Genomic DNA, 12,533 nt, shown 5'->3' with positions numbered 1-12,533 from the left:
GTTCAACAGGAAACCACACCCTTTTGATGATGAGAGTTCTTTTGTAAAATAAACTTCCTCTCTATGAATGGTTTTCCATATCTGACTCAGAGGAGAAGACAGTGAGAAGATGGGCCCAGCATTTTCAAGCTTTAAAAAATTGTCATTATTTTTCAAGCATTATTCCCTCCAAAGAGAAATCATTAGTCCTTCTCAGAAATTCTCTTAGAAATACTCTACAACTCTAGTAGAAATTTGTGTACACTGTGTTCCCTCCCTATAAGACAATAAGTTCCTTGAGAGGAAGATCTATTAATGATTCTTCATTATATTCCCTTTTTGTACATAAAAACGCTCAATAAATGTTTACTCAGTTAACTAATGAACACATGCATTAATTAGGTTTACCTCTATTCTCATTCATAAATTCTACTTTCTCACGTATGTCCTTGAAAAATCCCTTGTCTTTGTTTATGCTGTTCCTTCTTCCTGTTGTACCCATCATTCTTGCTGATTCCTCCTCAGCCTCTAAAACCCAGTTCAAAGGATAAGTTCTCTAAGCAAAACCATTCATACCCACTCTTCTCTCATAACTTATTGGACATAATTACATCATGACATTTATCACTTGTATTTTACTAGTTACTTAGTGTGTCACTAGATTACATGTTCTTAAAGATGGGAGACTATGTCTTATTCATTTTTGAATCCCAAGCAGAAAGTGTTTGGCACACAGAAGAAACTTGGTAAATGTTAACTGAATGAGTTCATGATTGCCCATGATCTTCTACTAATAAAGGTGGTGAATGTTTTCGTCAGCTCTTTCCTTGCCCCAGCAGGACCCCAGCTCTCCTAAAGATACTTCAGTTGTTTGTAGATTTTAATACTCTTACCTTGCTACCAACCAAAGAGTGGCAAGCCAGAGTAACTTTAGATCCTTCCAGAAACACAGCAGAACTCAGAATTAGTGCTACCTGACTGAGATACTTATCAGAGCTCAGGTTGATGGTTCTGGGGTGAGGAAACTGCCTGTAGCTTCTTTGCCCAGATACAAGGATACAGAATTATCCCCACTTTTTCCAGATTGTTGATTCCAAAAGGCCCCCCTCAGTTGATATCTTCAATTATTTAGTGGGGGTCTACTTTCTATTTTACCACAACCAGCTACCAATCCAGAGAAGGTAATTCTTTCTCCTGCTTTTTCATGTATAATTTTAACAGAACGATAACTGGTACCTTTAGCTTTCAGAGCCATATTCTTGCCCAATTCTCCTGTGAATTAGATCTTCCTGGACAACCTATGCCAGTCTCATTCTAGCCTGCTTCAACTCTGTAATTGTTCAGATTTAGTCTTTAGGTTGTGGGCTCTGACTCTGGCATAGGGACAGAACTTTGTCACATTTCTCTGCCTCTATGTAGGTTTCCCAAATGTCAGTCATTTACATACAACTTTCATGCTTTTTGCCATATTTACATACTACTGGTACTATTATTGCCTTAATATTTTTCTTTAAATTGATTCATTATTTACTCAAGTAAATATGGCCTTATCTTATCCAATATCATCTATTAAAAATCACAGGTCTGAAATCTTATAACACTATGAAATAGATATTCATCAAATACACCAGTGGCTCTCATACCAGGAAGTTCCTGGGTCCAAAGCTCTGAGCTGTCACTATATATTTGTTCATTATATTGATGATCTCTTTTTGGTTTACTTATTCTTTCTTCTTTAGAGTTCTATTTTCTTTTCTTCAACCTGTCCTATTTTAGATGCTCTTCCTATGCATTACAGATTACTTGTTTTATAAATGGGGATTTTAGGATTAAGTATAGAGTTCTGAAAAAAGTCCCCAAAGCCCAAAACCTAGTTCCAACTCCCCCAACATCCAATTTTGAGGTTTTATCTTTATTATTGTTTTTTATTTGAGTATAGTTGACACACAATGGTATATTATTTCACATGTACAACTTAGTAATTTGACAAGCTTATACATTATGCTGTGTTCACCACAAGTATAGCTGCCATCTCTCCCCACTACATTGTTATTACCATATCATTGACTGTCTAACTCCAAGGTCTTAGTAATCACTCTGAACCTCTATTGGTTCGTGCGAGAATGAGAGGAGTGACCCAGAAGCTCTCATTCTTTGACGCTTTTTGGATCTGAAGCACATGAACCAAATATATGTTGTTAGTTCATTTACAAAGAAGAAAATATTTCAGAACACTAGCATGATGAACCAGGAAGTATATGAAGCAGGAGTCAACTGCAGTATAATTCTGACTTTTTAAAATTAAATATAAAGTCAAATGTCAATCAATGATATTTTTCATTGACAATATTTTTCTAACTTTTTATAGAACAATATATTCAGATGTTACCAAATGCAATATGGGCTAACCATGAATTCTAGAAAAAAACCATTCTATATCAAAACTATGCAAAACTAAGATTTTAGAATTTAAGTTCTGTTTCACTTTAATATACAACTCTCTCTCAAAAGGCCAGCGATACTGGGTAGAAGGACAAGTTCACTAAGACCATGGATGACAGCCCTTATTGTCGCAGCTGTTGTGTTGGTTCTAGCAATAATCGTCGGTCTCCTTGTTTATTTTTTGGCATTTGGTAAGAATATATCTCATTGTATTCTTATGAAAGTTTGAAGATTTACTGGATTTATTTCAAAACCTAATATTTTGGAGTGTAATTTTCATTGCAACAATAATTTGTTTAAGTGTATGTAAGCTTTGCATAATGCAGTATTAATTTGCATAAACATATCTACATTTGGGAAATGATCATCCTTCATAAAAATTAATTCTAGCATTTAAAATTTGAACTGGTTCACATAATATTATCTCTTGAACAAGCAATACATCTTATGTTATTATATGGTTTAATAATATTTAATGTACTGAAAGTAAAAACATTATTTTATTAGTAATTCTGACTTCAAGGTTAACTTATGAGAATATATTACATTCTATCATGATCTAATTAACAGGTTAAATTTATGAATTATCACTAACAGGTAACAATTTTGTCAGAAAACAACTGACAACCACATGACTATGAGAACATGTAATATTAAAAATGGGTTAGAAATACTTGCAAATCTTATATACGATAAAGGGTTCATATCCAAAATATAAAAAGAACTCAAATAACTCAATAGCAAAAAGCCAAACAATCCAATTTAAGAATGGGCAGAAGACCTAAATAGACATTTTTCCAAAGAATGCATACAGATGGCCAATAGGCACATGAAAAGATGCTCAACATCACTCATCATCAGGGAAATACAAATCAAAACCACAATGAGATATCACCTCATACCTTTTGGCAAGGCTAGCATCAAAAAGAAAAAAAAAAATAACAAGTATTGGCAAGGATATGGAGAAAAGGGTAACCTTGTACACTGTTAGTGAGAGTCTATATTGGTATAGCCACTATGGACAACAGTATGGAAGTTTCTCAAAAAATTAAGAATAGATCTACCAGATGAGTCAGCTAATCTGCTTCTGGGTATTTATCTGAAGAAAATAAAAACATTAATTTGAAAAGATATATGCACCCCCAAGTTCACTGCAGCATTATTTATAATAGCCAAAATACAAAAACAACCTAAGTGTCCATCTACGGACAAATAGCTAAAGAAGATATGATATATGTGTATATATATCACATATACACATATATGGAGTATATACAAATATCAAACTATTATGTTATACACCTGAAACTAATATAATGTTATATACCAATTTTACTTCAAAAAAAAGTTAGAGGGAAGTATTGGCCACAGCTATTGCATGTTTAATTCCCAGGAGTTCATCATTATAGGACTTTTTTGCATGTTATTCCTTCTACTGTGATATTTATACAACTCAAATGAACTAAAGAGAAACTATCCATTTTTGTTCTCCCTTCCAGATCAGAAATTTTACTATTACCAAACCTCCTTCCAGATCCCCAGTATTGAATATAATCCTGACTTTTCAGTTGAACACTCAAAAATGAAAAGAGACCTGAAACAAAAAGTCAATAATGAGGTAAGTCTGTCATCATTCCTACTCTGACAATACTATGGTGAAGAAGAAGGCTAAAATAAAGTTAGAGGTAAGTTGAGAACATATCAAATTGTACCTATGTTGGGGTACATATCAAATTGCACCTATGATGCCAGATAAAATACAGAATTCTCAGTTAAATTTTAATTTTAGATCCTCCTGAAAACATATTTCATTCAACATTTTAAACATGCCTATACTAAAAATTATTCATTGTTTATCTGAAATTAAAACTTAACCATATTTTTGTTTGTTAATCCTGGCAACTCTAACCAACAGTATCTCAGGAAAATTGGAAAAATACATTGGGCAAAGAATAATTGCACTGAAGACTGAATAATAGAAGCCCAACAGAAAGATTAAATAGCTCAAATACAAAAAGTAAAATTATTTGAGCTATCTGGAAACATAGCTCAATCATTTAGGCATAAACATTACCATGTATCACTTATTAAGCACCTAATGTGTGTCTGACCCTGATACATTTCCCACTAGGCAGCTTACACAAAACATTTATTCCTAAAAATATACCACGGAAACATACAGACAAAGTCTTCCACTGAAGACTTCAGTTGTGTATACAGCTTCTACTGAGCCTAGCACTGACCAAAGATGACAGAGCATTCTTGCCAGGTTCAGAAATATTTCTTTATCCATTTCCAACCAAAATGAGCTGATGAAATGAGTTAAAGGATGCAACTCAGTGGGGCTGGCATGTCTTTTCAAAAATACATCTGAAGGAAATTTTGATATTGATCAGGGCAGGGTATATTTTGTCATAGGAAGCAATATACTGAATTACAGACAGTCTAAGCTTTGAAGTCAGAACATCTAGATTCATATCCAAATTTTACTTCTTGACATTTTATGAGCTTTGGAAAAGCTACTTGAGCCCTTAGGGCTTCAACTACAAAATAGGATAATTTCACCTACCTCTCTGAGTTATTCTGAAGACTGGTTTATGTTGTGAATAAAAAGTATGAAAAATTATGCCTGAATAAACGTTAGCATCTGTTTCCTGTGCTCTCGCAGAACTTTCATACACCTTTGCTAATGAGCTTACCACCTTGTTACATCATTATTATTTTGTATGTCTATGCCCCTCTGACTTCGTGAGGGGCTAAGTCTACTTATTCTTATATTTCTGGTGTCTGTAACAGTGTCTGCTATATGGGAGGACTATAAAAATACACTTCAAGGAGAAGACTAGTAAATAAATGGTCAACTCACTAGAACTGGCTCTATCCTCTAGAGTATAATAGTGGCAACATAAAGAAGGAAAGTACAGTAATTTAGACCAGAAGTTGGCGATTTTTTTTTCTAAGACACCAGATAATAAGTATTTTCAGCTCTGCAGGCTATGTGGTCTCTGCAACTATTCAAATCTGTCATTGTAGTGCAAAAGCAGCCATAGACAATACATCAACAGATGAGTATGGCTATGGTCCAATAAAACTTTATGGACACTGAAAGTAGAATTTTGTTAAATGTTTAGATGTCACAAAACATTCTTCTTCTTCTGATTTTTTTCGACTATTAAAAAAATGTGAAGACCATTCTTAGATGATGGGCCAGACAAAAACAGTGGCTGTCTAGATTTGCCCTATAGGCTATAATTTGCTGACCCCTGATTTAGATTATAAATCACAGTCCTAGGAAATATTGTCCTAGAAGAAATGATTAAAACCAATGCCTAAAATGAATTTTAGAAACTTCTTGTAGAGTTCAGTAATCTAAACTTTATATGCTCAATTGCCATGGATAATACATGGTTCACAAAGCTGTGATTTCAAAAGAAACAACAACAAAATGATGAAGTTGGAAAGAAAATGGAAGGAGGCAGGCAGAAAACTTATAATTATATATAAGACATATAAAGGTCATATATAAAATATATATAAATGAATGTAGAAAATCTGGAAGTATACAACCAAAAATGTAAATAGGAAGTTCACTATGCAGTGATTTGGAAATGATTTTAATGCTTTTCATTTTACTTTGCTCTACTGTTTGCTTTTTATAACTTTCTACAATGAACATGTATTTGTTTTGTCAAATAAATGTACACGTGTATATAAAACTATTTCCTTAAAAAACAAATTTCCCTTCATAATCAGAAGGAAAACACATGGTCATTCATTTTTTAATAATTGATTTTTCAATAAGCATGCTCACCAAACTATGCAATATGACATGGCATTTTACCAGAAAAAAATTGATAAATCAAATTAGTTGAGTGAAATGTATTTGTTCAACATATAACCAGTTTCAATTTTGGCAGCTCTTCTGATTTGTGAAACTAATTATTGAGATTTGGATTCACTTAAGGTTTGGCATGTGGTCGGTCCTTTTTTCAAGAAGCCAACTTGATGAATCAATGGTAATAAACAGGTTTATAAAACCACAGATTCTGTAATAAGTTGTGGTTTTGGTAAGAAATAATTTCTTCTAGGATCTTATCCTACAGAGAAATTATCCCATAAAGGAGGTCTAAAATGACATACAAATGCCACATATAGTTTTGTCTTATTCTAAGTAATCATTTCATGTATTTTTCTTGATAAGTATATTCTTTTTAAGGAAGTACCTGATAAATACACATTCTCCTCCTCTCCTCCATTTACTACACGATCAAAAGATGGCCTAAAGTGTTTCACTAAAGCCTACAAAAATGACCCTTCAATCACAGCCATGATGTTGATAACTAAGCTTGAATGATAATGGCTGATAATTCCATACACATCCAATTTTCAGAGAAATTCTGTCTCAGCACCTCCATCCCCATGTATATTTTATATTGGCTACTGAAATATCTAGCTTAATTCAACTCTTGATATATACCAGCCATCCTTGATCATGTGACAACTTGTTCAAATATCAACATCTGATTATAGGGGTGACCTTTATGACAAGGGGATTATGTCCAAATGAGCTTTTTGAGGATAGTTGCAAACAAACTTAGAAGTAAAAGCTATTACTGCAGATTTTATACAGGCATTTTTGTGATATGCTGAAATGTGTGAATTATTTTAAAAAGGTCTACACTGTTGGTTTTTTTCTTTTCTCAGGTAGATAAGATATTTCGAAGATCCAGTTTAAATCATCATTACATCAAGTCTCACGTTGTTGACCTTAGGTAATCACAACTAATTAATTTTTATGATGAAAGGAAACTTTGTATTACTTAGTTATTTTTCATTGTTTGATTTGTGGACAGGATCTAAAAATCTTAGATTTATCAAGAGCAAAAATATTTTAATATTATTACATTTAATTGTTATTCCTTCTTTAAAGAGTACCTGTAGGGAGAGAATTTCTCAGCTTGGGTAGTGATACAACATATTCTACTGGTTGTCCTCTTAAAGACTTTTGCATTTAGTTAAAGAATCTTACAATCCTTGAATACTCCTCTGTTTTACTTACTTTACACACACATACACAGAGTTGATGGATTTAACAAGTGTTTTTTACGTATTTTGCCAGAAAAAAAATTATAGAACTCTTAGATACTCAGCTTTCTCTGAATATGATCAAGTTTTATAAGCAGGGGATAATTTGGTATTAACACCTATATGATACAGGAAGGAGGGAAATCCATGACAATAAAATATATAAAATATTTACGTTGTATTTTCTTGAAGATATAACTAATATTTAAATACTAAAGTATAAAATAATCATAAGTATGGCTATTACTCACTTATTGATTCTGGTGTTTTTCTTTTTTAGGTCAAGTAATGATGGTTTGAAAACAGATGTATTGCTTAAGTTTCAGTTTGCTTCTAACAATGCAGACACGATAAAAAGGCAGGCTGACAACATTTTGCATCAGAAGCTGAAATCAAATGAAAGCTTCTTGAAGATAGATACTTCATTACCTTATCTTAAAGGCAAGAAATCCCATTTTCCTTCCCTTGTTAGAGTTTATCATTTTAACGATCTTCTCATTTACAGAGAAAGCTTTATTTCACCATAAAATGAAACCACTTTTCATTTTTGTTTCTCATTTCTCACTTGATAATAAATCTTCACACAATCAACACCAAAGATTACCTTCCTTTGATTAGCATGGAAATAATTATGAAACAGAATTTGTATGATAACCCAAATATAATATTTCTTTTTGTTTTTAAGAGATCTTGGTGGAGTTGTTTGAATTAATTAAGCATGTATGAGATAAAAACCTACACTGTAGTGCCTGGCTCTTTCTGTAGCAATACTCTCTCCAATCAGAATCCAGAATGTAAGAGTGGTATGAACACAGAAATCATACGTGGGGCACAAACATGATTTAGCTCCTGTGAAAGGAGACACGTCATTTTTTTCTGACGCTACCATGAGCCTTCCTAAAGCATCCAGGATAGGATTGGCCCAGGGCATGGAGGAGACAGAAGAAGAAAAATGCCAGACCCTGATGATACCTTCCCTGGCAAAAAGGCACCATGTCATTTGCCACACAAGCATAAGGAACTAGGTAATAAATGTTTGGGGTATGAGATTAAACAAAGCTCATTATAATTCCAAGGCTATTTTTAGCCTTGTATATATTAACTTTGAAGTTGCCATGTTTTACAAGAATTTGTGTAAGCTATGAGATGAGACTCTAAGGCTGACAGATAATTACAGTTACTAATAAGTTTTCCCTTGGTACTTTTCCCCCCAAAACTGTTCCAGAGGGCTAGAGCAGATATATTATAATATGCTAACAGAAAAGAAAATTGCATTATAGGTTTGGTGGAAGTCAAAAAGAAAAAAAAAATAGCTTGAAGAACTTGAAGTTTCTGTGAGTAATGCCCAACATTCAGTTCTGTTAATCATGCAGATAGAACAGAGTAGACTCTGAATCCAATGCACTGTGCTTTAGATAGCAGAAATAAGACTTTCTGAAGAAAACATTTTGTTGAAGGATGTAGTGGTATATGTGAAATTTTGATTTTAAAAATAATATTAATTTAATCTTGAACTCCCATTAAGCTAAACGTTACAAACTTAAACTCTGTCATTTCTGGATCTATCTGCTCACCCTGACCCGCACTTTGTGGTGTTAGGGCACTTAGGTCCTTCATAGTGTTGCTGGATCAAGGTGAGGGGTTGGTCTATTCAGGCATCTGCTGGCAAACCATCTATCATCAGATCTTCTGTTGCCCTATCAGAGCAAGTTACTGTTAAGACATTCCTCATTCCCGTGGAAAGGTCTCCTCAGATTCATCATTCATCCTGAGACTTCTGTGCTTACCAAGGGTATTCAGAAATTAATTTGTATATTTTTTATTTCATCTCTTTCTGCAAAAGACTGATAATTCCTTGAATACAGGAAATATGTTTTCTGTACTTACAATCATAACCCCAAGATTAGCACAGAACTCAGCACAGTGCAGGAATTGGTATTTGTAAAATGTTCTATCTTTAACTCTGTAAACTAACTCATTCTCTTGAAAGTGGGCAGGAAACAAAAGCAATCTTAAATTTAACAAACACCACAGAACACTGAGGAAACTAGAATCATTCTTCTTTCCATATGGTGTTTTAGAACTACACGAAAATACATAAAAATTTTAAAAACAAAACTTGAGTTTCATAGGGTAAGAGAAATCATTTCAGTATATACGGTAAAAATAAAAATGAATGGAATGCATTCCAGGGGAAAGTCTGCAGGTAGTGGTGGAAAGAACCCTGGACTAGAACTCAGGGGATCCATGTCTCAGCAATAACCATAGTAGTGCAGCCTGGGGTAAGTTGCTGAAACTGTCTTAGTTCCTGTTTTGCAAAATGAAAATAGTAGCAACTATGAAACTTATCCTTTGGAAAAACTTAAAAATGCTTTGAAAAGTACAAGTATAAACATATTAATGTAATGTATTATTTTATGGACTTTCTCAGATATTTTTAGCAACCCAGATCCTAGGAAGTTGGAGAATTGATAACATGTCTTGAAAAAGGTAGCTGAAAAACTAAAACACACACATGGCCCCAAAACACAAACATTGGAAGAGTTAGTTGGCTAATATCTTAAGTCTAACACAGAAGAAACAATGCAGAAATGTATTGGGTATGATCTTTCAAAAGCAATTTATACAGGATTATAATAAAGCTCAAGGGGAAGCTTTGAGTTTAACTTTAGGAGTTAATAAGTTCAAGTTTGCTAAATAGTTGTCTATGTAGATCTTCTTTTTAAAAATTGTAGAATTTAAAATGCTCATGGATAATTAGGTGAATTTTTTTCTAAAATTTATAGCCTTGTGAACATTTCTTCTCATTTTACAGAAGTCAGAATTCTCTCCAGTGATTCCAAGTGACTAGGGAAGGGAAGGGAAGGGAAGGGAGGAAGGAAGGAGGAAAGGATGGAGGGCAAGAGGAAGGAAGGAAAGAAAAAGGAAAACAATTAGTTGAAAGAACAAATTAGCTAAGATTGTCAGTGTTTCATTAAAATGTGCTTTTAGTCTTTGGTTTTATTCTATGACAAACTTTCATGAAATCATTAAGTGATTCTTTTATGATCCCCAAATATGTCTCTATTTCTGTTTCCTTTCATCATTTAAATACAAAAAAATATAAAGAAAAATGCATGGAATTTACTTGTAGGGAAGAAAAATAATTTTCCCTCTAGCCTTTTGAGTTCTTGACTATAATAAAAGACCCCTGTAATAAAAGATGGTTACCAAGAAAAAAAGAAACAGAAGTTTATTAACATGTATACATGGGAAATAACGGGGGAGATAAGTAACTCAAAGATGTGGCTTAGAATTTAGCATATAGCGTCTTTATCAAAGAACAATAGGGGTGCCTGGGCGGCTCAGTCAGTTAAGCGTCTGTCTTCAGCCTAGGTCATGATTCCAGGGTCCTGGGATCGAGCCCCACGTCGGGCTCCCTGCTGAGCAGGGAGCCTGCTTCTCCCTCTCCCTCTACCTGATGCTCCCCCTGCTTGTACTCTCTCTCTCTCTCTCATCATTGCAAATGGCAAAATTTCATTTTTTGATGACTGAGTAGTATTCCATTATATATATATAATGGGTATATATCTTTCAAAAGCAATTTATATATATATATATATAACACATTTATATATATATAAGTTTATATATATATAACACATCTTTATATATTTATATAAATATATAACACACAATTTATATATATATATATATATATATATATATATAACACATCTTCTTTATCCATTCATCAGTCAGTGGACATCTGGGCTCTTTCCATAGTTTGGCTGTGGACATTGCTGCTATAAACATTGGAGTGCACATGCCCCTTTGGGTCACTACATTTGTATCTTCGGAGTAAATACCCAGCAGTGCAATTGCTGGGCCACAAGGTATCTCTATTTTCAACTTTTTGAGGAAACTCCATACTGTTTTCCAGAGTGGCTGGACCAGCCTGCGTTCCCACCAACAGTGTCAGAGGGTTCCCCTTTCTCCACATCCTTACCAACACCTGTCATTTCCTGACTTGTTAATTTTAGCCATTCTGACTGGTGTGAGGTAATATCTCATTGTGGTTTTGATTTGTATTTTCCTGATGATGAGTGATGTGGAACATTTTTTCATACGTCTGTTGGCCATTTGGATGTCTTCTTTGGAGAAATGTCTCTTCATGTCTTCTGCCCATTTCTTGACTGGATTCTTTGTTCTTTGGGGTTGAGTTTGATAAGTTCTTTTAGATTTTGGATACTAGCCCTTTACCTGATATGTCATTTGCAAATATCTTCTCCCATTCTGTTGGTGTCTTTTGGCTTTGTCGACTGTTTTCTTTGCTGTGTAAAAGCTTTTTATCTTGATGAAGTCCCAGTAGTTCATTTTTACCTTTGTTTCCCTTGCCTTTGGCGATGTTTCTAGGAAGAAGTTGCTGTGGCTGAGGTTGAAGATGTTGCTGCCTGTGTTCTCCTTTAGGATTTTGATGGATTCCTGTCTCACATTTAGGTCTTTGATCCATTTTGAGTCTATTTTTGTGTGTGGTGTAAGGAAATGGCCCAGTTTCATTCTTCTGCATGTGGCTGTCCAATTTCTCAACACCATTTGTTAAAGAGACTGTTTTCCATTGGATATTCTTTCCAGCTTTGTCGAAGATCGGTTGACCATAGGGTTGAGGTCCGGTTTTGGATTCTTTATTCTGTTCCAGTGATCTATGTGTCTGTTTTGTGTTAGTACCATACTGTCTTGATGATTACAGCTTTGTAATATAGCTTGAAGTCTGGAATTGTGATGCCATTAGCTTTGGTTTTCTTTTTCAACATTCCTCTGACTATTCAGGGTCTTTTCGGGTTCTATACAAATTTTAGAATTATTTCTTCCAGGTTTGTGAAAAAAATTGATAGTATTTTGATAGGGGTTGCATTGACTGTATAGATTGTTCTAGGTAGCATAGACATTTTAACAATATTTGTTCTTCCAGTCCATGAGCATGGAACATTTTTTCATTTCTTTGTGTCATTTTAATTTCTTTCATAAGTGTTCTATAGCTTTCTGAG

At 33.9% G+C, this 12,533-nt stretch overlaps 1 protein-coding gene across 1 annotated transcript in view; it reads left to right on the top strand.

Annotated features, from left to right (window-relative positions):
* The first annotated feature begins 657 nt into the window (after positions 1–657).
* The window catches only part of LOC118538762 (transmembrane protease serine 11G-like), a 29,273-nt gene continuing 17,397 nt past the window's right edge, over positions 658–12,533 (top strand). The window contains exons 1-5 of the mRNA XM_036096928.1: positions 658–725; positions 2,491–2,612; positions 3,921–4,039; positions 7,126–7,193; positions 7,787–7,947. Coding sequence (XP_035952821.1) covers positions 658–725; positions 2,491–2,612; positions 3,921–4,039; positions 7,126–7,193; positions 7,787–7,947 — 538 coding nt within the window. The remainder of the gene's footprint in view (positions 726–2,490; positions 2,613–3,920; positions 4,040–7,125; positions 7,194–7,786; positions 7,948–12,533) is intronic.

This window comes from Halichoerus grypus, chromosome 3 (genome assembly GCF_964656455.1).
Source record: "Halichoerus grypus chromosome 3, mHalGry1.hap1.1, whole genome shotgun sequence".
NCBI classification, from domain to species: Eukaryota; Metazoa; Chordata; class Mammalia; order Carnivora; family Phocidae; genus Halichoerus; species Halichoerus grypus.
Note: the sequence above shows the minus strand (reverse complement) of the source record. Positions and strands in the feature narration are given on the sequence as shown.